General features: G+C 44.0%; 2 protein-coding genes across 7 annotated transcripts in view; both read right to left on the minus strand.

Moving 5' to 3' along the window:
• Positions 1–25,120, minus strand: part of LOC135215696 (large ribosomal subunit protein mL39-like) — a 45,126-nt gene extending 20,006 nt beyond the window's left edge. For both annotated transcript variants that reach the window (XM_064250647.1, XM_064250646.1), the window contains exons 1-5: positions 24,958–25,120; positions 23,162–23,356; positions 22,518–22,633; positions 7,540–7,663; positions 7,277–7,338 (exon numbers count right to left, since the gene is read on the minus strand). In XM_064250647.1, the coding sequence (XP_064106717.1) occupies positions 7,277–7,338; positions 7,540–7,663; positions 22,518–22,633; positions 23,162–23,356; positions 24,958–25,021 (561 nt within the window). In that variant the 5' untranslated portion in view covers positions 25,022–25,120. The remainder of the gene's footprint in view (positions 1–7,276; positions 7,339–7,539; positions 7,664–22,517; positions 22,634–23,161; positions 23,357–24,957) is intronic.
• LOC135215697 (5-exo-hydroxycamphor dehydrogenase-like) overlaps positions 1–26,775 on the minus strand; it is an 88,555-nt gene that overhangs the window by 50,167 nt on the left and 11,613 nt on the right. The gene's annotated exons all lie outside the window — the stretch shown is intronic.

The following is a 26,775-nucleotide window of genomic DNA, read 5'->3' on the forward strand; positions in this document are numbered from 1 at the left end:
TCTTATTAATGCATATTTAAGCGAAACAAGACTTCGATAAATCTTAGAAGCTAAGTAGGTGTTTGTCTTAACAATCCCTTTAAGCGTAGTCCTTCCTAGGAAATTCCTGGAAGGATACTGGTAATTGAGTTGCTCCTGCAAAGAAGTAACTACGGTATGTGGTGATATGCCGTATCGTATTCTCATACAGCATACTCTACTACCTTCTTTCCCTGCCGAGGCAGATAAAGGAAAAATTTTTACTGTCTTCGTTCTTTTCGTTATAGAATGATAGAAAGAGTATATATATCTCCTTAAGGAAGGAAGTTAATCCAGGAACTCTTTAAATCTTCGTGATTTCCTCATAAATCGCGGAAGAGACAGAATTTCTGTTCGTCTGTAGGGTTTACGGAAGGAAGTAGATATTTTCCTCCTATCCGCCATCATACCCAACGTCGATGAGATTCTTATAAGAAAAACTCCCAAAGCGCTTGCCTCTTCATAACGAGGGAAGAGCATGAATGAAGGAGAGAGTCCGCATTGATTGAGGAAACTGCTAAACACAGGAGTCTTCTGAATAATGAAAAAATGGCTTCTCTTAGTATCAGAATCCCTCTGACAAACGCGACGGCCGCCTGTGCGACATCTTGCACCTTTGCCAGGGGAAAGTTGCTCAAGTTAAAACTCAAAGAGGAGCCTCGCGACTGACCTCTCTCTCTTAAGAAGATTTGGAATATTCTGGCGCCTGGCGCCTGGCTCCTTGCGCCTAGCGCCTGGATAGTTCCGCGCGCCTGGAATGTTCCGCACGCTAGAACTAGAAAGGAGACTCGCTCCTGGAACGTTCGCTTGCGTGGAAGGTCCCGTGCGCCCTGATAGTTCCGAGCGCCTACTAGACCCCTTTAGAAAGAGCCTCTTGCCCACGGACGTTCAATGGAAGGATCGTTCTGATTGCCACTGTACTATAAGGCTCCTTGCTCTAGCCGTCTGTTTTTCTGGCGCAATTTGCGCCAGGCTGGCGCTTCGTCTCTTTGAAGGCGCCTTGCGCCAAGAAAAATTTTCTGAAGAACGGCTCGCGCTCAGGTTGCTAGAAAACGCGGCTCGCGTTTGGTTGTAGGAACGCGGCTCGCGCTAGTCTGTTTATGGAAACGCGGCTCGCTGCATGGCTGTTGGAACGTGGCTCAAGCTAGCTTGCTGGAACGCGGCTTCCTAAGTTCCTGGCTGGCTCTTGCTCAGTGTTCTCTTAGTTTTCAGAGAACGCGCTAGATCATCAAAACATATACATTCTTCGTCTTTTCGGATGTAAGATGAAGAGACGCACTTTTTTAAGGATGCCTTTTCAATGGCTATCTTTGGCAGTCTGGGACGCTCTACAGAACCTGCCGAGGGGACGCCTGACCGGTGGGGATTCTCTGAAACCTCCTTACGGCTTTCGACATTCCTTCTCCCCTGGGCTTGGGAGCTTGAAAGAGGTCTAGGCCTGGGAGCGAGACAGAGCCGATCAGACGCACCCTCCACTGCAATGGGGAACACTAGTAATCACTTCTTACCTTTCAATAGCTCGTATTTTGAGCCACAATCCTTGTCTTCAAATTGCAATTATGAATTTGAAGTTTCTGCGAAGTAAGAAGGTGATGAGGATGCAACACTACTAGTACTGTTAATACTCTAATTGCTCGTTAGTACGAGTTTCCAAAAAATTTTTAAAAGAAACGTATCTAGATTACATGCTTTACTGACTCCCTAAAGTAGGAAGTCAGTATATTTCCTCAATCAATTCTAACACTTATTACACGTATTAATGAATAAATATGGTATTGTTATGATACAATAAAGTTTTATGCATACTTACCTGGCAGGTATATATATAGCTTATCTCGCCTTGACCGCACTGGCAGAATTTCAAAACTCGCGCACCGCTAGTACAAAACTGGTAGTTCAGGTGATGGCCACCCCGCTCCCCGTGGCGCTGGTACTTGGTAGGAACTATTCCCGTTTTCCTCAGATTTTCTCTGAACCCTGTCTCCTGAGGGGAGGAGGGTGGGAATTTAATATATATACCTGCCAGGTAAGTATGCATAAAAACTTTATTGTATCATAACAATACCATTTTATGCATGACACTTACCTGGCAGGTATATATATGCTGATTGACACATTTGGAGGTGGGTCATAGACAGCAACATCGTCATAATTCAAAAATTAACTAAATTTTTAGAACTATGTATTATGTTCCTTACCTGCTAAGGTAGCTGACTTCGTAGGTCCTGCCTCTTAGCCTGCTAAACCTTAGTAGCTCTCAACTAGGACGTGACCTGTTTGTTGAGAAAGCTAACAATAAGGGCCTGACAACTGGACGTGACCAATTTGTTGACAGAGAACCCTAGCCCTCATTTACCACGGGCATTCATGCTAGGAAAGTTAGTCACCTGAACCACACGCACATATAATAAACACTAACCAACAGACTGAGCTGGTCTTAACCCTTCTCAGACAACCATAAAAAACACTATAACCTAATTAATATAAAAACCTAGCATGTTATTAGGTTATGGGGTGGAAACTCCTTTGGCCCAGTACTGTCCCTGAGGATACATACGGGCCTAACGTTTGACAATTATCAAAAGTTGTCTTCACGTCTCTAAGGTAATGAGAGGCAAACACAGAGTTGTCCTCCAATACGTTGAATCTATAATGTCCTTGAGGGCTAAATTTTTCCTGAATGCTAAGGACGTAGCTACTGCTCTCACCTCATGAGCTTTAACTTTAATATACCGAAGCATTCCTCCTGACAAAGCAAATGAGCATCTTTAATGACTTCTCTTACAAAGAAAGCCATTGCGTTTTTAGACCATAGGTCTAGTAGGATCTTTAACCGAGCACCACAGAGAACATGAAGTTCCCCTAATGCTTCTTCGTTCTTTCTAACGTAAACCGTAAGGCTCTTACTGGGCAAAGAACCCTTTCTTGTTCTTGACCTACCAGATCAGCCAGTCCTTCAATCTCAAATGATCTTGGCCATGGATGCGAAGGATTCTCATTCTTTGCTAAGAACTCCTGTTGAAAAGAACAACTGCTTTGTTGTGCTTCCATCCTATTTGCTTGTCAATAGCTTGCAGCTCGCTAATCCTTTTAGCTGTAGCTAAGGCTACTAAGAAGATAGTTTTCTTTTTCGTTAGCTCTCGCAAAGGCGCACTGCCCATAGGTTCGAACTTATCCGTCTCCAAGAATTTGAGAACGACATCCAAATTCCAAGAAGGGGTTCTGCACCGTCGATCCTTCTTTGTATCAAACGATCTGAGGAGATCTCTAAGATCTGCGTCATTGGACAGGTTTAAACCTCTGTGTCTAAACACTGACAGACAACATACACTTATAGCCTCTAATCGTCTGATTAGCCAAACCTAGTTCTTTCTTCAGGTATAGCAGGAAATCTGCAATCTGTGTCACAGAGGTACTGGATGAAGAAATCTTCCGATTCTTACACCATTTACGGAAGTTCTCCCCACTTCGACTGGTACACTTGATAGTCGATGGCCTTCGTGCTCTTGCAACTGCCTTCGCTGCTTCTCTAGAAAACCCCCTCGCTCTGACAAGTCTTTCGATAGTCTGAACGCAGTCAGACCCAGAGCGATGGGTTGTTCTTGTGGAACCTGTCGAAGTGGGTTGTTTGAGAAGATCTACTCTCGTGGGTAGACTTCTCGGAGAATCTACTGTCCATTCCATACCTCTGTGAACCACGTTTGGGCCGGCCAGTATGGGGCTATCAGGGTCAGCCTTCCGTTCCTCGACTTTCCCTGAATTTTTTCATTACCTTTCCTAAAATCTTGAACGGGGGAAAAGCGTACGCATCTAGACCCGTCCAATCTAGTAGGAAGGCATCGACTGCGACTGCAGAGGGTCCGGGATTGGAGAACAATAGTTCGGTAACCTCTTCGTCGCTGCGGTAGCGAAAAGATCCACTACTGGATGTGCCCCAGAGCTTCCACAGTCTCTGGCATACTTGAAGATGCAACATCCACTCCGTGGAAAGCACTTGTCCGTCCCTGCTCAACAGATCCGCCCTGACGTTCTTCTCTCCCTGAATGAACCTGGTGAGCAGGGTGACGTTTTCTCTCTGCGACCAAAGAAGAATCTCCTTCGCCAGGTTGCAAAGGGACAACGAGTGGGTTCCTCCTTGTTTCCGTATATATGCCAGAGCTGTGGTATTGTCCGCGTTGATCTGCACCACTTTGCCGCTGATCCACGGTCTGAACGCTTTCATAGTCAAGAAGATCGCCATCAGTTCCTTCCTGTTTATGTGCCATGCTTTTTCTTCTTCGCTCCAAAGGCCTGACTCCTCCCGAGGGCCCAGCGTCGCTCCCCAGCCTGCGTCTGACGCGTCGGAAAATAATATCCGGTCTGGGTTCCTCTGCTGGAGTGACGTACCCTCTGACAACCTCTCCGGAACTAGCCACCACTTTAGTTCCTCCTTTATCTTCGAAGGAATTGGAAACCGGAAGGAATCTGGTTGCGATCTTCTTGGCCAGACTTCGTTCAGAAAGAACTGTAAGGGCCTCATGTGAAGTCTCCCTAGTGAAATGAACCGCTCTAACGAAGAGAGTGTCCCCAGCAGGCTCATCCACTCTCTCGCTGAGCATTGGTCTTTCATTAGGAATTCTTGCACTTTCCGTATACACATGGTCTGCCTTTCGGGTGACGGTAAAAGCCCGAAAAAAAAGTCACTGAGGATATCAGAATCCCCAAATAAACTAGTTCCTGAGAGGGGATCAATCGTGACTTTTCCAGGTTCACCATCAGACCCAGTTGCTGAGTTAATTCCAATGTTACGTCCGTGTCCTCCAGACATTGCTGTTTTGATTGTGCTCTTATGAGCCAATCGTCGAGGTAGAGAGAGACTCTGACTCCTGCCAAATGAAGCCACTTCGCCACATTCGACATCATTCTTGTAAAAATTTGAGGCGCCGTGCACAGCCCGAAACACAGGGCTTTGAATTGATAAATCCTTCCCTGGATCACGAATCTCAATATTTCCTGGACCTTGGATGAATTGGAATATGGAAGTACGCATCCTGAAGGTCCAGTGTTACCATCCAGTCCCCTGGTCGTACCGCTGCCAGTACTGAATCGTTCGTCTCCATCGTAAACTTGGTCTTTTCTACGAACAAGTTTAGCTGGCTTACGTCCAGTACCGGCCTCCAACTTCCTGATGATTTCGGTACTAGAACAGACGGTTGTAAAACCCTGGGGATTCGTGATCCAGACGGTTCTATTGCCCCCTTTTCTATCATGGTGACGACCTGATGCCAAAGAGCCTCTCTCTTCTCTAAATCGATGTAATGAGCCCCTAGGGCTCTCGGAGCTGTAGCGAGAGGTGGTTTTTCTTGAGAAAGGGAATCTTGTACCCTTCCTTCGCTACCTTTACGGACCAAGGATCCGCTCCTTTGCTTGCCAGACTTCCCAGAAGTCTAAAAGTCTGGCCCCCACACAAGTCTGGAGGACTTCTGACTCATTGTTTGGTTGAAGTTTTTGGCCCCTCTTTTGGTTGGAACTCTTTTCCCTCTAAATGCTGGTCGAGCGAAAGTCCTACCCCGAAAGGGCTGCTGTGCTGTCTTCGTATCCTTCGTAGTCTTATTCATGACCTTAGAAGGTAAATACTTCCTTACCGATGACGTAAGAAGATCTTGAGTCGCCTTCTGAGTGAGGAGAGATATGTCCTTAATGATCTCTTTGCGGGAATAGCTGTCCTGACAGAGGAGAGAACATCAACTCCGACTTTGCGCGTTCGACACTCCTTTAGCAGCGAACGAGCATAAGAGATGTCTTTTCTTCAAGACGCCTGCCTGTAAAAATTGAAAGCCAATTCATTAGCCCCATCTCTCAAGGCTTTATCCATACAGGACATAATACTTCTCGACAACTCGGATACTGACGACTCTTCCATCTCCGAAGTTCGAGCCAGGGCCCCCAACGACCAGTCAAGAAAATTAAAACACCTCAAAGGTCCTAAAGATACCTTTGAGTAAATGGTCGAACTCCGACGAAGTCCACCACACTTTGGCTGAATGCAAAGCATGTCTACGGGAGCTATCCACTATGTTGGAAAGTCTCCCCTGGGAGGAGGCAGGCACTCCCAGGCCAAGACTTTCCCCGGTAGCATACCAAACACCAGACCTTCGAAGCCAACTTGGCCGGAGGAATAACAAAAGAAGTCTTCCCCGACTCTTTCTTCTCCTTCAAACCACTCATTTACGCGTTGAAGGGCTTTCTTGGCCGAAATGGACAAAGTCATTTCAAAAACGACGATTTCTTGGCTGTCTTCGTCTTCGAAAATTGCGACAAAGGCGATGGCGGGCCTGAAGGTTGAAAATCTCCTTCAACAAAGAAAAAAGGCACTCTGTTAGCCTCCTGTAGTCCGAAGAAGGAGCTTCCGTCTTGTCCTCTTACCGCACTCTCCCGCAAATTCTTCCTCCTGCGAAGAAATATCTTGAAAAACCAAGATCCTGCTGACTCTCCAATTCAGAGTCCTTATGCAGACATACTAAACAAGGTCCAAACAAAATGCGATTGCCACTCTAACTTCGTGAATACGATACCAATATCCAAAAGTCAGATAACGAGCAGGAAATTCTAACAGAGAACCAACAACGATGTTGCCGGTTCGGCTGGCAGAGAAAATCTGAGGAAAACGGGAATAGTTTCCAAGTACCTAGCGCCACGGGAGCGGGGTGGCCATCACCTGAACTACCAGTGTACTAGCGGTTGCCGCGAGTTTGAAATTTCTGCCAGTGCGTCAAGAGGATAGCTATATATATACCTGCCAGGTAAGTGTCATGGCATAAAAATTAATATTTCCCTTTCTTGCAAACTATGTGAGTGTCTACCGAAAATTTCGGTAGTTACACGTCATATATTCTTCGAAATTTTCGAAGCCAAATTCATTAAAAAGTTAATAAAATCGTATGCCAAACCAAAGACCCAGTACTTCCCTGCAAAAGACAGCCAAAGAAGATCGATGGCGATGAAAACGAAAATCAAGTCAAGAGGTAGCAACAACATATGTTGACACTACCGCGACAGAGAAAATCTGGTTCTAGAACGGGAATGGTTCCTATTCCTGCCACCCAGCGGCAGGGGGGTAGATCGCCTGACCTACCTGCAGCGTGTGCCGCGGAATTCGAATTTCTGTCGGACGTCAGAGACATAAGCTAAGTATATATCTGCCGGGGAAGTTGCATGTACAAAATTCAAATGTTTGCTCACAAAATGCAAGAGAATTTACTATGTATATTTTACTAACCTTTCTTGGCTCCCAACTAGGCATCTTCAGGTCAGCGTCATATACGAAACTTCCAGTACGCACTACAAAAAATACAGATATATTTCAATCAAACAGGACTGTCAAACACATAGCAATAGAATAAAGTCATCCACATATAGAAATAAATGGAAATATCAGTATTAATAAAAATGCACATACTGTAATAGCAAATTAAGAAATGAACTGAATTTGTGAACAGTTACTTAAATTCAAACTATACTACTGTAAAATTCCTGACTTACCATTAGGAGAAGGAAATGAACAGAGCTCAACATAAATGTCATCTTTGAAAATGGTTTCCAAAACACCACCCAGCATAATTGAGGCTGATCTCCAAAAAGCACGGTTGACATAATATGGATCAGGCTGTTGAAAGAGGAAAATCAAATGAAAAATAAACAGATAATCACAGGACCAACCCTGACTTGTGCACATCTTGGTCTCATCATAAAAAAAAAAATTATTTTGAATAAAAAACATCTTAGGAAGAGCTGCTGCATATACACCATTTTTTATACCTAAACTCTTTTGAAGGATATTTATGAAAAGAAAATTAATAAAAATCTCCCATAGTAAGATTGGTTAAGAGCATGATTGCAACAAACATAAACCTATATGCGAGGAGAATCTGCGACAAGCTAAAATTTACAAGAATTCAAAGCCTAATGCAATGGCAAAAAATAATACTGTTCAGTATTTTTTGATGAGTTTAAAATATGAAGTACAATACTGATGTTATGAAACATATCAAATGAATGACGAAGAAAATGTAAATTTAATTATACTCAGAAACTATCTTTGGTCTGACTGCCATTCTAGTTGCAATATTAGAATCTCAGGTCAATCCAGTAACCAAAGCCTTATGTTGTAATGTGTTACTGTATATTTAAAATGTTATTGTCATGATACAATAAAGTTTGTTCATACTTACCTGGCAGATATATATATAGCTGTATTCTCCAAAGTCCGACAGAATTTCAAAACTCCCAGCACACGCAGTGGTCGGCCAGGTGGTTAGTACCCATTCCTGATATCCGCTGGGAGGCGGATATCAGGAACCATTCCCATTTTCTATTCAGATTTTTCATACCACTGTCCCCTGAGGGGAGGTGGGTGGGTACTTAATTATATATATCTGTCAGGTAAGTATGAACAAACTTTATTGTATCATGACAATAACATTTTGTTCATGAAACTTACCTGTCAGATATATATATAGCTGAATCCCACCATTGGAGGTGGGAAGGGACAGAATAGAAGGATTTTAGGAAACAAATTACATGCATATGATTGACATCTTGGTTCCTTACCTGTTAGCATAGCTGACTTCGTGATTACTGTCACTCACGTCTGCTTCTGCTTTACTAGAGTCTCCAGCAAGGTCCGTCCGCCTCTTGAACGATTTATTTGTTTCCTTTCCAGAGGCGTTGTAGGATACTCCGTCACAATGGTCATGCTCAAGTGACCTTGGAACACCAGTAGCTATGTAGCTGGTGAGTTCTAGATGATCTGTCAACGGGGGCGTGACCACAATGTGACTAGACCATATTGACCATACTATGAGGGCAACGAAGCTAAAAACCACCACCTGACCTAACCTATCGAAGTTAGTCCCATAACTTCTAGGCTAAAGAAAGGGAAAGCGCCTCAAGCGACCAACCCTTCAACCATAAACCAACACCATAAAATTAAAAGCACACCTATCCCTTTTCTATAGGATAGGATTCGTGCTGCTTCCTGCCCCCAACAACATTTCTGCGGATATGTATGGTCCTAGCGACTCGCAGTTCTCATATGCCGTCTTCACATCCCGCAGGTAGTGTGAAGCGAACACAGAGTTGCTTCGCCAAAAAGTAGCACTAAGGATATCGCTGAGTGCTATATTCTTTTGAAACGCCATTGAGGTTGCGACAGCTCTCACCTCATGGGCTTTTATTTTCAAAAGTTTCAGATCACCATCTGGGCAGGACGCATGGGCCTCCCTGATGGTGCTTCGTAAAAAGAATGCCAGTGCATTTTTCGACATAGGAAAGTCGGGTCTCTTAACAGAGCACCATAGATTTTCAGAAGGACCCCGACAGTCTTTAGTCTTTTGCAAATAAAATTTTAGAGCCCTGACAGGGCACAAGACTCTCTCTGGCTCTTGTCTGATGAACTCTGCTAACCCCTTAATTTCAAAGGTCTTCGGCCAGGGGTTAGATGGGTTTTCATTCTTCGCTAAGAAGTTAGGATTCAGGGAGCACACTGCACTGTGTCCTCTGAAACCCACATATTTACTCATTGCTTGAATTTCACTAACCCTTTTTGTCATGGCAAGAGCAGTTAGGAAAATCGCCCCTTTCTTGTAGTGTCTTTCAACGAGGCAGCATGCAGAGGTTCAAACGGAGCCGACATCAAGAACCTTAGAACTACGTCAAGGTTCCATGATGGGACCTTCGGTTGCGGTACTTTAGCTGTTTCAAACGATCTCAAAAGATCGTGAAGGTCTTTATCATTTGTCAGGTCTAACCCTCTGTGACGGAAGACAGCTGACAGCATACTCTTATATCCTTTTATTGTGGGCACTGCAAGTCTGTCCACATTTCTCAAATGCAAGAGAAACTCAGCGATTTGGTTCACAGAGGTCGTGGAGGAGGAAATACCTTTCTTCCTACACCACCTCCTGAAGACAGCCCACTTCGATTGATAAACCGCTCGAGAGGAAGCTCTTCTCGCATTGGCAATAGCCTCTGCCACTGGTCTTGAAAAACCTCTCGCTCTGGCCAACTTCTTGATAGTCTGAACGCAGTCAGACTCAGAGCGGAGAGGTTTCCGTGGTACCTCTCGAAGTGGGGCTGTCTGAGAAGATCTACTCTCTCTGGCAGGGTTCTTGGGAAGTCTACTAGAAGAGACATGACCTCCGTGAACCAATCGCTTGAAGGCCAAAAGGGGGCGATCAGAGTCATTCTCGCTCCTGGCGACGCCACAATCTTCCTTATTACCTCTCCTAAAAGCTTGAACGGGGGAAAGGCGTAAACGTCCATCCCCGTCCAGCCCCATAGGATGGCATCTATCGCTATTGCTTCCGGGTCGAGAACTGGAGAGCAATAAATCGGAAGCCTCTTCGTTTTCGAGGTTGCGAAGAGGTCGACTAGCGGGCGTCCCCATATCTTCCATAGTTCTTGGCAGACCTCTAGATGGAGGATCCATTCTGTGGGAAGCATCTGATGTTGACGGCTTAAAAGATCCGCTCGGACATTTTGCACTACTGAAATGAACCTTGTTAGGATCACTATGCTCCGAGCTTTTGCCCATAGAAGGATGTCTCTCGCTACCTTGAACAGTGATCGAGAGTGTCCCCCCCCTGCTTTTTGATGTAAGCGAGAGCCATAGTGTTGTCCGAGTTGATCTGGACAACTCGGCCCACCACTCGTTCTTCGAAGAATTGAAGAGCCAACCGAATAGCCTCCAACTCTTTTAAGTTCATGTGCCAGGACCTCTGTTCCCCTCTCCAGAGGCCTGACACTTCCTCCTTGCCTAGTGTTGCTCCCCAGCCCGCCATGGAGGCTCTGAACAACACTAGGTCGGGGATCAAAAGGTTTGAGGGACAGTCCTTCCGAAAGTTTGACTGGATCTTGACCACTCTTCAGTTGATCCTTGACCGCTTGTGAAATCACCAAAGTCGAGTCTAGGTTCTGTTTGTCCTTCCAGTTTTCTGCCAGAAAAAACTGGAGTGGCCTGAGGTGCAACCTCCCCAGGGGGGAAACAAACTTCTCCAGCGAAGAACATGGTTCCCACAAGCAGACTCATCCATTCCTTCGCCGAGCATGTTTCTTTCCCTAAGAAAGCTGACACTTTTCCTAAGCATTGCTGGCTGACGTTCCTTTGATGGAAAAGCTTGAAAAGCCGCTGAATCCATCTGAATCCCCAGATACACGATGGACTGCGTGGGGATCAGATGGGACTTCTCGTAATTGACTATTAGGCCCAGGGCCCTCGTCAGCTGCAATGTCGTTTGAAGGTCCTCCAGGCACCTTGACTCCGAAGACGACCTGATTAGCCAGTCGTCCAGGTAGAGCGAGACTCTTATCTTCGATAGGTGAAGCCATTTTGCTACATTCCGCATGAGGAAAGTGAAAACCATCGGTGCCGTACTCAGACCAAAGCAAAGAGCCCTGAACTGGAAGACCTGCCCTTTTAAGACGAACCTCAGGAACTTCCTTGATTGAGGATGAATTGGGACGTGGAAATAAGCGTCTTGGAGGTCCAATGACACCATCCAATCTCCTGGTCTCAAAGCCCCTAACACAGACTGAGACGTTTCCATCCTGAACTTTTCCTTCCCCACAAAAAGGTTCAGTCTGCTGACGTCTAGGACAGGCCTCCATCCCCCAGACTGCTTCGGAACCAGGAATAGCCTGTTGTAGAAGCCTGGGGAATCTAACATTAGGACTTCTTCTACGGCTTTCTTTTCTAACATTTGGTCTAGAAAGGTCGATGCAAAATCTGTTGCTTCTCTGGCTGGTATGCGGGCGACAGGGTCTAATCGGCTTCGTGCTCAAAGGAGGAGCGCAGAGAGGGAAAGGGATCTTGTATCCTCTCTCGATTACATCTAGGGACCAGGTGTCCGACCCTATCATCCTCCATGCCTGAGCAAACAAGGTGAGTCTCGCACCGACAGGTGCCTGAAGGGCAGAAATGTCAATTTTTTCCTTTCTTAATTGAAGAGGCCTTGCCTCTAGAGAGCCCCCTTCCTCTCGAAAAACCTCTAGAGGAAGGTGCTCCACGAAAGGGCTTAAATTTCTTCTTGGGGGCTTGCACGGTCGAAGTAGAAGCCTGGGGAGTAGGGCGTCTGGAAGACTGAGTCAAGAGGTCCTGCGTTGCTTTCTCCTGCAAATTAACCGACAGATCCTTAATCATGGACTGTGGGAAAAGATGTGTAGAGAAGGGGGCGAACAACAATTCTGCCTTCTGCGCAGGAGAAACCGATTTCGCCGCAAAACTGCAATAGAAAGCTCTCATTTTTAGCAGTCCGGTAGCAAAATGGGATGCTAATTCATCAGAGCCATCCCTTACTGCTCTATCCATGCAAGCCAGCACACTTGAAAGTTCTTCCAAAGAAATAGAGTCTTGACTTCTAGATTGTAAATCCAAGGCCCCCAAACACCAATCCAAGAAGTTAAACACCTCCAGCGTCTTAAATATTCCTTTGAGATGATGATCTGTTTCTGACATTGTCCAAGAAACCTTCGCTGATGATAGGTAAGACCTCCTCGGAGTGTCTACTAAATTTGCGAAATCGCCTTGAGAAGAAGACGGCGCTTTCAATCCCGCTTCTTCTCCCGTCTCGTACCAGATCCCTGCTCTCCCGCTCAGTCTAGATGGGGGAAGAGCAAAAGAAGTCTTTCCTTTAGCTTTCCTTGAGTCCATCTAATCCTGAATTCTCTTAAACGCCCTCTTCGCAGAGAGCGAAGTGGCCATTTTAACGAAGCCAGGAGCCTTCCTGGCCTTCGATGAGGCTAATTGTGAAGGGGGAGAGCAAGGAACCGGCGCTTGAAACTTATCCAGGAACAAGTTCTTAAGAAGGTTCGTTAACGTCTTATAATCTGAAGCCGCTGACGCTGTCGGCTCTTCATCATCCGTAGGGCACGAATCACTAGAAGAATCTCTCTCTCTCGAGTAGCAGTGTCCTTCAAAGATCGCGATGATGATAATCCTTGAGGTCCTGTTGAAGAAGAGTTCGAAGTAACCAATCGTTGTTTCCTTGTTATCTTCGACACTTTAATATCTTGGGCTTGCGAAACATCTTGACGCTTCGGACTCAAACATTCTTCCAAGGCGTCCTCCCGAGCGTCCTGGCGAGCGTCCCGATGTGTAAGACGCTGCGCGTCCTGAGAGGCGTCTGCTCGAGCGTCCTGGCGAGCGCTCCGATGCGTAAGACGCCGAGCGTCATAAGAAGCGTCTTCCCGAACGTCCTGAAGAGTACTTCGATGCACAGAACGCTGAACACTATTTGACGCTTCTTTAAAAGCGCCTTGATCATCGTCACGCAAATCAGAACGTACAACAGAACCGTGAACTTCTGTCGTGGATTTCTGAACGTTCTCGGCCTTTTGACAAAGACGCCGGCCGCCTGTGCGACAACTCACGTCTCCGTCAAATTCGTCTCTCCTAGACGCCCTTTCATGAGGAACGCATTCACGTTCTCGAATGAGTCGGCTACTAGAAGGTGACTCAAAGACCGAAAAACGAGGAGAAGGAGCCGGGGACTGCCTAGTCCTCTTAACAGGCAGCCACCGATCCTTCCTCCGACGACTGGGTTCTGCCTCTTTCTTCGCAAAATAGGAAGCCAACTGCTTTTGCATCTCTAAAAGCATTTCCCTTGATGGAGAAAATTCTCGATCAGGAGAAGGACTAATCCTGTGAGAGGGAGATGGGCGAGGGGATGCCCTCTCCTTCAACTCAGGAACAAATTTAGAGCGACTTGGACGCTCGAAAGAGTCCTCCCCTGAGAGTACCAACCCCGGTGACAAGAGGAACCTCGGAGGATGAGAAGCACTCTTTAAGGACCCGTGCTCGTGCACGATCCCTGGCAGTTTGAGACTCATCCTCAGATTCTGCCGAAGGGACGTCAGACCAGATATTAGTTCCCGTAACCCTCCTTCGGCTTTCGGCTTGCCCTCTCCCTAAGGCCTGAGAGTCCGGCAGAGGTCTAGGCCTGGAGGCATTATGGGACCGATCTGACGCCCCCTCCACAACACTGGATGCACTAACACTATCATTGCACTTAGACACATTTGATTGTAGAGCAAGCACTTTTGATTCCAAGGCACGAATCGACTCCATAATCGTAGATAATACATTTCCTTCCGTAAACACTTCCTGATTGTCCGGTGGCAATACAACAGGATTAGGTTGGATTAAATCTACAGGAGGATTTAATGGAGATACAATCTTACCCTGACTTCTATTCACAGAAGCACTCCTAGAGGAAGACCTCCTAATTCTATCACACTCAAGCTTTCTCACGTAAGAATCATATGCCTTCCACTCAACCTCAGTCAATTGCTCACACTCAATGCATCTATCATTCAACATACATACACGACCTCGACATTTCGAGCACAACGAATGAGGGTCTACCGAAGCTTTCGGTAACCTCACCTTACATTCCTGCACATCACACACCCTGAAACTAGCAGAGCTAGATCCAGACATCGTATTTAAAGAAAAGTCAAAGCCAAAATCCAAATCAAATCCACTATCGCGTATGCCAAGCCAACAAGCCAAATCAAAAACCAAAAGTCAATCAGAATACTCAAGTTAGCAAAAGAAGTTTCAAAATCCTAGGCGGAGGTCTGTAAAATGACATTGTTATGATACAATAAAGTTTCATACATACTTACCTGGCAGATATATACATAGCTATCGACTCCGTCGTTCCCGACAGAATTTCAAATTTCGCGGCACTCGCTACAGGTAGGTCAGGTGATCTACCGCCCTGCTCTGGGTGGCAGGACTAGGAACTATTCCCGTTTTCTAATCAGATTCTCTCTTCCACCTGTCTCCTGCGGGGAGGCTGGGTGGGTCTTCAATTGTATATCTGCCAGGTAAGTATGTATGAAACTTTCATTGTATCATAACAATGTCATTTTCATACATTCAACTTACCTGTCAGATATATACATAGCTGATTGACACCCTTTGGTGGAGGGCAAGAGACAGCTAACTAACTGACTAGACAGGTAAACAACATATGTTGTAGGTATAAATAAACCTTAGTTCCTACCTTATTAGATGGAAGACTTCGTGGCTACTGCCCAGGAGTCTGCTTCATCTCAAGAGCCTTAGCGAGATAGTGATCTGTGGCAGAGTTCTTGTGGATCTGTCGATGGGGTCTCATCCACTTACTCGACAGAACCTAACTGGCATTTTGTCAATGGGAGCACATCCGCTTATATGACAACACACCTTTATTTAAGGAGCACACCACCAATCCCGATCACCCGATCCTAACCCATGTTAGTTCTAAGATTGCCCAGAGTTATCCCCAAACTCTTAGCAAACAACCACAAACTCGAAATCCATACATACAAAAATAAAAATTTTGTACCCCTCTAATAGTCAGATGTCACTCGATTTTCAAATGAAGCGAAGTGAAGGCCGCCTGTGCGACAACTGACACTCCCATACACCGAAAACACGAGAACACATCCGACAAGAGGGTTACGTACACAATTTAAGGATTGGTGCTTTCTCCTTTACCCAGAACCGTCTGTGCTGACACAAACGGACCTAAACCGAAAAACATTTCTCATACGTAACTCGCACGTCTTTTAAATAATGGGATGCAAACACGGAGTTGCATCTCCAATAAGTTGCGTCCAAAAGTGTTTTTGAGTGACATATTTCTTTGGAACGCCACAGAGGTTGCGATTGCCCTAACTTCGTGGGCTCTCACTCTTAAAGATTAAAAGAATCATCTGAACAATTCTTATGAGCTTCCAAAATGACACTTCTAACAAAGAAGGCTAAGGCGTTCTTGGACATTGCTCTCTTTTTGGGGTCTTTTACTGAGCACCAAAGCCTTTTTTGCGAACCCCCCCAACTGCTTCTTCCTGTCCAATATAAAATTTTAGAGCTCTAACCGGGCAAAGGGATCTTTCTCCTGCCTCTCTGCCCACCAAACTAGAAAGTCCTTTCACTTCGAAACTCCTGGGCCAGGGATTCGAAGGGTTTTCGTTTTTGGCAAGAAAGAGAGACTGAAATGACAACAAATTGCAGAGTCTCCTTTGAAGCCAACTCTTGATTCAAGGGCGTGCAATTGTTTTTTTTCACTGACCCTCTTTGCCGTTGCAAGAGACATCAGAAACAAACACTTTCTAGTGATGTTACGAAAAGAAGCAGTGTGTAATGGTTCGAATTCTTCTGAGGATAGAAATTTAAGAACCACATCTAAGTTCCAGCTTGGAACCTTAGGTTCAAGTGACTTTGATGTTCGAAGGAACGAATGAGGTCGTGCAAATCCTTATCATTCGTTAGATCTAATCCCTTGTTTCTAAAGACTGCTGACAGCATACTCCTGTACCCCTAATAATCGTCGGTACCGAGAGATGCGACTTTTCTCTAAGAAACAGAAGGAAATCCGCAATTTCGGTCACAGAGGTATGGAAGAGGACAGCTTCTTCGCACCTGCACCACTTCTGAAAACCTCCCACTTCGATTGGTACACTCGCCTAGTAGATGACCTGCGGGCTCTAGCAATTGCGCTTGCTGCCTGGCGAGAAAACCCTCTCGCTCTGACAAGTCTTTCGATAGTCGGAAACAAAGGCAGTCAGAGCAAGAGCGGGTAGATTTTGATGGTACCTCTCGAAGTGGGGTTGTTTTGAGCAGATCTATTCTGTTTGGAAGAGATCTGGGGAAGTCCACCGTCCACTCCATCATCTGTGAACCAAATTTGAGCTGGCCAATACGGAGCAATCAGAGTCATTTTGGTTCTTCGATGCCACGAATTTTCTGACTACTTCCCCCAGTATCTTGAACGGGGGAAAAGCGTAAACGTCTATCCCTGACCAGTCCAGGAGGAAGGCGTCTGTTGCATAAGCGCGGGATCTTCTACCAGGGCACAAAATGTGTCTATCCTCTTGGAGAGGAATGTGGCGAAAAGATCTATTTGAGGCTTCCCCCAAAGGAGCCAAAGGCTCTGACAGACTTCTGAGTGGAGTGTCCATTCTGTGGGAAGGACCTGAACCTCCTGCTCAAGTCTGTCGTCTAACATTCCTCTCCCCTTGGACAAACCTTGTTAGAAGAACTACCTTCCTTTGGTTCGCCCAAATCAAAAGATCTCTTGCTAGCTCGTACAGAGCAGAAAGAGTGCGTCCCATCCCTTGTTTCTTGACATAAGCAGGGCTGTCGTATTGTCTGAGTTTATCTGTACGACTTTGCCTATGACTATGTGTTCGAAGCTCTTTAGCGCCAGGTGAATTGCTAAAAGCTCCTTGCAATTTCTGTGCCATGACACCTGTTCTGCCGACCAGGTGCCTGACACTTCTTTGATCCAATGTTGCCCCCAGCCCGACTCCGAGGCGTCTGAGAACAATGTCAGGCTTGGGTTCCGTACTTGCAGGGACACTCCTTGTTTTCTTTTAAGGGAGTCAACCACCACTTTAAATGATGTTTTATTTCCTCCGAGATTGGAAACGTGTCCGAGAGTTGTCCTGTCTTCCAACTCCAACTTCTTCTCAGGAAAGAAACTGATTTGGACGAAGATGCAATCTTCCTAGGAGAAAGAACTGTTCGAGCGAGGAAAGGGTCCCTAGGAGGCTCAGCCATTCCTCGCTGAAGTTGCGCTCTTTCCCTAAAAACGTTCGATACTGTGGCACAGCCTTTACTTTATTCTTTCTTGAGATGGAAAAACTCGAAAACCCCGAGAATCCATCTGAATCCCCAGATAAACCACGTTCTGGCTGGGGATCATCTGAGACTTCTCGGGGTTCACGATCAATCCCAATGATTTTGTCAATCCAGTGTTGTTGACAGGTCCTCCAAACACTGCTTTCGAGACCTGGCTCTGATGAGCCAGTCATCCAGGTACAGGGAGACGTTTATCCCTTTCAATGTAAATGTCTTGCTACATTTTTCATCACGTCCTGAAGACTTGAGGAGCCGTGAAAGGCCGAAACACAGGGCCTGAACTGATAGGTTCTTCCTTCGAACATAAATCGAAGGTACTTCCTCGACGAATGGTGGATCGGGATGTGGAAAATATGCGTCCTGAAGGTCTAGGGACGCCATCCAATCCCCTTGCCGCAGAGCTGCAAGGACGAAGCAGAAACGTTTCCATGCTGAAACTTCTGTTGTTCTAGGCGAATTTGTTCAGCGCACTTACGTCCAGTACCGGCCCCCTCCATCCCCCCGAGGCTTTTGCTACAAGAAACAAGCGATTGTAAAACCCCGGGGAGCTGCAATCCAGCACTAGCTCTATTGTCTCTTTTGTCCCACATCTGTTCCACCATCTGACGAAGAGTATCCATCAGAACAGGGTCCTTGTATCTGGCGGACAATTCCCATCGGTGATGTTGTCAAGGGAGGAATGTCCTTGAATGGGATGCGATAACCCTTCTTGATGAATCGACATCGTCCACGGATTCGCTCCTATGTCTTCCCAGGCTTTCGCAAATGAATGTAACCTGGCTCCTACGGGTGTCTGGAGGACAGAACTCTCACTTTCCTTTCTTAAAGGGACGGATGGAAGACCTGCCCCACTCTTTTTTCTGTTGACTTCCTTCTGGCGATAGATCTAGTTGGAAGACCTCCTCGAAAGGGCTGCTGCTGAGCTGGACGAGCCACTTTCTTTTCCCCACTGGCCACAGGCCTATTCTTCCTTGAGGATGTCTAAGGAGATCCTGGGTGGCCTTTTCAGTCAGAGAATGCGCAATATCCTTCACCAACTGCGAGGGAAAAAGGTGTTCTGAGAGAGGCGCAAACATAAGGCGGCCCTCTGCGAAGGAGAGACGGCCTTCGTGAGGAAAGCACTGTGAACCGCCCTCTCTTTAAAACTCCTGCACCAAAGAGGGAGCATACTTCAGCCGATCCATCCTGAACAGCCTTATCAATGCAGGTGAGGATGCTATTTAGGGTTTCTGGGTCCAGTTGTTCCTTTTCCTGAGATTTCTTGGCCAGAACCCCAAGGGACCAATCTAAGAAGTTAAAACTTCTAAAGTGTGAAAAAGTCCCTTGAGGAGGTGGTCCGTTTCCGAAAGCCCCCATGTTACCTTCGCTGCATTCAAGGCGTCGTCTTCGATGAATCCACTAAACTCGAGAAGTCTGACTCAGCTGAAACGGACAGAGACAATCCCATATTCTCTCCCGTTTCGTACCAAATGCCTCTCCTCCCTGTAAGTTTAGCGGGAGGCATACAAAAGACCGTCCTTCCTAACTCCTTCTTCTTCTTGAACCAGGAGTCAAGGAGATTGAAGCGCCCTCCTTCATCAGATATAGCAGGCTTCATTTTAAGAAAGAGGAAGACTTGTGCGTTTCGTGCTCGAGAAACAGAGAGCGTGGAGAAGGAGGAGCGGCTGGCGTTAACGAGTCTCCATATTCCTCCAATAGAAGGGACGAAAGAACTTTATAATTAGAAGATCCTTCCTTCATTTCATCCTCGAGTCATCTTCTGGGTTCATAGGCTCGGAAGGAGAAGGCTCCCTTCTTTCTTCTGACTCTTCCCTTACTCTCTTTCGAATGTCAGGCTCTTCATACGAGGAATGCGCCTGGTGCACAGCAGGAGTATCTCGCCTGGTAGGAGTAACGTGTTTGGAATACTCCTGGCGCTTGGCAGGCGCAGAGCGCCTCGAATACTCCTGGCTTCTAGTAGGCGCATCTTGTTCAGAATACTCCTGGCGCCTGGGAGGAGTATTAAGTTCAGCATACTCCTGCCTGCGCCTTGGGATGAGTATTAAGTTCAGCATACTCCTGGCGCCCTGGGAGGAGTATTAAGTCAGCATACCTCTGGCGCCTGGGATGGAGGAGGATAAGCTTCGGAATACTCCTGGCTGCCTGGGAGGAGTATAAGCTTCGGAATACTCCTGGCGCCTGGGAGGAGTATAAGCTTCGGAATACTCCTGGCGCCTGGAGGAGTATTAAGTTCAGAATACTCCTGGCGCCGTGAGAGGAGTATCGAGGCCCGACGACTCCTGGCGCCTGGTAGGAGTACGTCGCTCCAAATACTCCTGATCCTTAGTAACTGCGTCTGATGTTTAGTAGGAGTATTGATTCCGGTAGGCCGCTTTCCGTCTCACAAGCGCTCTACTCCTAACAGGATCTTCCTCTTCAGCTAACTCCATGACGCTTGGTTGAAGGTCTTGCATGTTGTACTGCATACTGTGGCTCTTTGCGCCTACTCGGAGCCTGGCTCCTGGTTGGCGCCATACTCTTGACAGGAGTAACTTCCTTTCTTATTTCTCTCCTGTCTACCGCATTGCTCCCCCCAGAGATGGCCGCCTGTGCGACAACTCCCCTGAAGGGTGCGTCGCGCCCGACAGGAGATTGGTATTTAGATCTTTTAATAGGAAGCCTATCATCCTTCTTACGAGTAGGCTCCTTATATAGAGTTCCTACTAACGAGGCTAATTGCTCTTGCATATTCATCAATACTTTCCTGGTTGAGGAATCTTTCGAATCAGGAGAGGGAGATCTGGAAGGCGCTCTAGGATCCCTTCCAGACCCAGAGTCTGAATGTATTCTCGCCTTCTTTATTACCGAAGGCGCTCCTTCTTCAGAGAAGCGCTCGGACTCGAATTGAGCTCATGCTTCTTTCATACTCCTCTTCAAAGGACGGGAAAGTTTCGACTCCTTCCATCCTCTTCTCGGAGAAGGCGAACTAGACGACGAAAAGCACTCTCGAAGGACGCTTTTCCTATAGCGGTCCTTGGCAGTATGTGATACGACCGATTCTGCCGAAGGGACGCCTGATCGTTGGGGATTCTCCACAACCCCCGTACGGCTTTCGACTTTCCTTCTCCTCCGGGCCAGGGAGCTTGGAAGAGGTCTAGGCCTGGGAGCGTCGCAGAGACGACCAGACGCCCCCTCCACTACACTGGGGACACTAATATCACTAGCGAAACCACATTCACTTTCCTTACCTTCCAATGCTGCGACTTTTTCCTGCATTTTCTGAAGGAAGCTCTAAGTTCTGCTATTTCCGAAGCAGAACTAGAGGGATTAGCAATTTGTGAACGGGCTGAAACAGAATGGGCATGATTATCAGAGGAAGAAGCTACAGAGCTAGATAGTAAATCATGAGAAGCAGACATTCTGCGGGTTTTATAAGCCGCCTTCCTCTCTCTATCTTTCTCTAACTTCTTCAAGTAAGAAGTTAGATTCTTCCACTCTTGTGCACTCAGTTTCTCACACTCGTTACACGTATTCTCAATCGAGCATTCAACCATTCTACACCCACTACAAGTAGTGTGAGGATCTACCGAAGCTTTCGGAATCCTCACCTTACAGCCCTCATTCACACACACTCTGAAACTAACACTAGAGTCAGACATATTCACGAATTCCAAAAACCAAGTCCAAAAAACAGTCCATGATAGCGAATGCCAAACAACGATCCAAGTACGTCACCAAATATCAGCGAGAGATGATCAAAAGCTTTGCGAAAAACGAATTCTAGTCAGGGAGGAAGTAACAACAATGATACCGCCGGCGACAGAGAGAATCTGATTAGAAAACGGGAATAGTTCCTAGTCCTGCCACCCAGAGCAGGGCGGTAGATCACCTGACCTACCTGTAGCGAGTGCCGCGAAATTTGAAATTCTGTCGGGAACGACGGAGTCGATAGCTATGTATATATCTGACAGGTAAGTTGAATGTATGAAACAGTTGTTTACCGACCGGCGACAGAAAAATCTGAATAGAAAATGGGAATGGTTCCTGATATCCGCCTCCCAGCGGCGGGAATGGGTACTAACCACCTGGCCGACCACTGCGTGTGCCGGGAGTTTTGAAATTCTGTCAGACTTCGGAGAATACAGCTATATATATATCTGACAGGTAAGTTTCATGAACAAACTGCTTTTTCACTTTCACTCTGTTTAGAATTATTTGCTCAAACGGTATCATAACAAGCATCAGCAACTCAATACAGTACAACAATTTTTCTAAGCCATACAATTATCTTTGCTTGCAGAAAAAAATCCTTTTCACTGTGCTCTAAAAATCCTGGAATACGTACTCCCATGAGTTGTGGTAACAAATTGGTAATAAATTTTCTGTCCCCAAAAATTTACATTTTTAGCAAAGGCATGTCATTATTCCCTACCTGTAAACTATGCACATATTATACTGGATCTGTTTAGTTTTACCTTTCATGACTGGCATGCTAGAAAGCACTATTAGTCTAAAGTTTCCATTTCTCTAAAGTTCACTCTGCAGTTTTTGTTTATTAAATGATACACATCCTTTCATCACCTGATATGTACTTTGAATGCAATGACCTGTCTGTTGTAATAGAACTGAAATGCTATACTAAAATTATTACACATGACACAAGTTTTCCAAGAGAAAGTTGAATCATCTGGTGAAGTTACTACTATAGTGAACTAACTAGACTTTATAGTGAACTAACTAGGCATTTCTTTTCAGAAATACTGTGAAAAGCTTTCAACGGCAACTTAATTATAGAAAGTATACAGTATTTTCAGGATTAGGCTACATAAAGAGTTTACATTAATATTACCTGTCTGAAATGTAAAAATGATAATGTGCAGTCTTCCTCCAAGGGTCGATGCATGTCCCAGACTTGTCCATTTACTTCTGCTAATACAGATCTATCCATAATGGCCTGACCGATATCTGTAATAAAATAATTTCATGATCAACCTGTACACTGAACTTACATTATTCTAAAGTTCGTATATGATTACCTAGTTTTTCTAGAAAGAAAATACTATATAATAGCATTATCAAACATCTCTTACAAGTTTATTACTTACTATAAGATTAAGCCCCAGTAGGAAGTTGCCCAGCCTACTGACTAAAAAATTATGATAATGTTTATTTTAATGTTCATTTTTAAGCAACTAATACATGTATTATGTTTACGTATTATGAAGGCTTTCTGTTTTTTCACATCCCCTACAGCATGTAAGTTGAACTATGTACAACATTAATATTTTTATCATCTATAATGACTCAGTATGTTTCTGAAGTGTTCTCAGATAACATACCCAAATTTTATCATCATCAGGGCATTACATATATCATGCTTAACCCTTGCATGAACTTTAGTGTTAGAATTAACCTTTTTGATCCATTCAATTTAACTTCCATCTCAAGACCAGCTATGTTATATCACTTCATAATTCACAATTATATACTTACGTTGTGCACAGTTAAATGGTGTAGACATATTTTTATTCATAATAAGTGTACAATCATTAGGCTGTCCATTATATTTCACCTCAATCTTTTCCACATCTGTGATAAGAGCTGCCTGTCGTTTAGCCTCCTTAGTAAAGAGTTCGGAACGCTTCTTCTGGACAGCTGCATTTGTAAGCCTCTGCTTATGAAAGAATCCTGAAATAAATTTTGTATATGGCATTAAGATACAGAATTTGAGATTAAATAAAATTATGACAAGAATATGTAAATATCCAAGTCTTGATTATGAGATTTGTTCATGAAGTCCAACTTTTATATGAATAAATTTCACATATGCTAATTCAACAGTAAATACATATGTATTTTCATTGGGTAAAACTTCAATGCAAAAAAAACACTTTGTTTTTTCTTATTTGCAGCACAGGATGCTAAGTAGTCATCCAAAATTGGGAATTAAGGAAAATAGACCTGGGAATCATATACGTAATCAAATTATAGTTACACTGTATTACCTATATGCATAAGACAGGGACTTCTAAGTAATGCCACCCTTTCATCTATTAGGTAGGGAAGGATAAGTTACTATGCAGCTCTATTCTTTACATGTTTTTGTTCTCCTCAACCAAAAAACCCTATTTTCCCTCTTTGGTCCCCAGGTCTGAAGATAATGCAAAGCTCATGACTGCAAGGCTTCATGCATCTTATTGTTAGAATCAGGGGTAATCTGTGATTAGTTTACCATCAACTTGTGTCAAATCAAGAAAAAACATCAAAAACTATCACAAAAACCATACATCAACAGTTTAAGAAAATTTGGTGTTAAAGTAAACATCTCTAAACCAAGGCTGACAATGATGAATTAGGTCAAGAGGTACACACTTAAAAAAAAAAATCAGCAATAGAATTACCTATTAAAATAACATGCAAATATACCATGAAATTGTGTTTCAATCGGGATATATCCTAATCTAATATTTCCTAACCTAACCTAACCTAGGGCGCTGAGGTCTAACAAAAGCAGGTTGGCTTCAACCCTCCGGGGGTTCCCCTTGCTTAACCTGACACTACCTGAGCATCAAAAATCATAGATATGGAAAAACCTAATAAGAGAAACATTTCTGAAAGTTTTTTTATCACCTAATCCATTCACAGAAGTTACGTTACTACCTAAATTTTAGTAACTACCTAGGCTATACTCTGTTTTTTTCCATCTGTCCATCCGCCTGTGGTGTTTCCGCATGGTAACACTGCGTCCCGAGCCTTAAATAGTTACGCTATGTGTAAGTTTTAGGTAAATAAAAGGATATCTGGGTGTACATTTGCACTGTATGCAAATTACACCGTTAATATTCGAAATAGGATATTAGGTAGTATTTATAGCCCTGGACGCAGTGTTACCAGGCGCAAACACCACAGGCGGATAGACAGGTGGCAAAAAACAGAGTAGCTATAGGTATAGTGACTAGGTATTAGGTAATAGCTATGACATGAATTTGCAGGCAGCACACGCCTTAGGTAGAGTGGGACAGGAAAAGAAAATACCAAAAGAGAAATCACCAGTAACTGTGTCTGGTCATTGGTGTTATTTAAATCTGTATAGTATATGTTAAATCTGTATATATGATAATGTTACTTTACAACTTATTTGAACAGTAAGAATTATGACTGTTAGCGTAGCATTCTTTGCTAACAATAGGTAGGTAGCCACACCCGGCACTCAAACACTACCCAGGCCTAAGCTAGATTCACGTAGCAGACATCAACAACTGAATCAAATACCTAGGCTATATACTTACTTTTTGTACACGTCTCAACATTTCGAGAAATATTCAAACAGGCTTTGTAATGGAACGGCTGCATTGTTTCGTAAAAAGAACACGGGTAATCTGCCAATATTTGTTACATTACACGAAGCCGTAGTAGTAGTAGTCATGGGGTTGTCCTTTTGAGAAGGCTCTCTTTCTCTTTCCATATTGCCTTTGTTGTACCTAAAGGTATACGTATACATATTCTCTATGGCGCCATGTGTCTTTGATAAACTCTTTTTTATTTTCAGTGTCATTCTTAGACAAACTTATGAGTGATTATGGCTGTTGCACGAATCTAAATGTGTTCCTAATATTATTTATGCGGGGCTATGAAGTAAGAAATAATCGACGTTTTCAGCCCTTTCTTCACAATGTAAAGCTTCACCATCTCCCTCCTTAATATGTTTCTATCATTAAGTTCTAGCATGTTCACTCTAACTCTACTAATCACTATAGTTTTTTTTTTTTTTTTTTTTTTTTTTGGTGTTACTGTACCAAGGTTCTTTCTTATTTTCCTTAAATGTCTTAGATTTTTAGTGTTGGCTTCTCATTTATCCCTCTTTTCCTCGTTTTTTCCCAATCTTTTATATTTTCCTTTGATTGCTTTCTTTTGATCAATTCAGTTTCCCTTACTTTTCAGTTTAACTTCGTATACTCTTTCATTTGCAGAATCCAAGTCATTTTCTTGTTTTCAAGCTGGCCTAAGGAGATTTTTCTTGTTATTGTTGCTGCTGAGGGTAAGCTTCAAAAAAAAAATTTTTTTTTTCTGTCTTTATATCCCTCGAGTGGCTGGATAAAGACCCTATTTCAGATCATAAAGTCCAACTTACTTTCTGTATAGTCATGTAAACTTTGCTATCTATTTTTTCCCGTTCTTTTTTTATCTATTTATTTTTGTATTTAATTTTATTTTATTTTTTATTTTTTTATTTTATTTTTTTATTTTTTTTATTTTTTTGCGTAGCTTCATTACTATACTACCATGGCATTCATAAATGTTGGCACTCCCATTTCATCATCTTACTACAGCTTTTATATATGGATGAATTAGCTATATTTGTCATCCATTTGGACTGTATCTGGGCCCTTTTCGTTTGTTCTCTGTAGCATTCTTTCAATTTTTACTGATTGCTACACCTAGATATTCCCTACAACGTAGTACTGCATGTCTTCTACATCATTGCTACTGTACCGATTATTGAATTGTTATTAAATTGATTTTATCTTTGTATATATTTTGGTTATCTTCACTGGCTGTTTTTATTGAAATTTTTATGGGTTTCACTATTTCTTCCAAAGAATGATCCGGGACCAATACATCTCCTACGTAGAACAGCTTGCCAATGGTTAAGTTATTAACAGGGAAATATGGTCGATCCATAACACCGCTGCCTTATGGTTTTTGCTACATTTAATTCTCTAACTTATATTAACACGCATATGCTTACATTAACTTTTCTTCAGTTCCTGGAAGTAGTCAATGTTACGCGCGTATCCCTTGGTAAATAATTAAATATAATATCCAAGATTACAATTTTGGATGGCTAGATATGTCTAAACATTCCCCTTAAATACAACTCTGACTATGTATTGCTCCTTTAGAAGTTTCGTGTGATTTTTCAAATAAATTTTTTCAAATTAGTGAAGAAAGATGGTGACATTTTCTAGAACCATTTCTATGTATAATTGGCGATCACCCGAGTTACAGTTTTGCCTAAGTCATAGATGGTGCGTTTTCCAAGGAGAAGGACTCTGTTGCATTATAGCAATCTCTCTGTTTCTTTCGTGTTTAACACCGAACCTCTG

The sequence above is a fragment of the Macrobrachium nipponense genome, chromosome 5 (genome assembly GCF_015104395.2).
Source record: "Macrobrachium nipponense isolate FS-2020 chromosome 5, ASM1510439v2, whole genome shotgun sequence".
Taxonomy (NCBI): Eukaryota; Metazoa; Arthropoda; class Malacostraca; order Decapoda; family Palaemonidae; genus Macrobrachium; species Macrobrachium nipponense.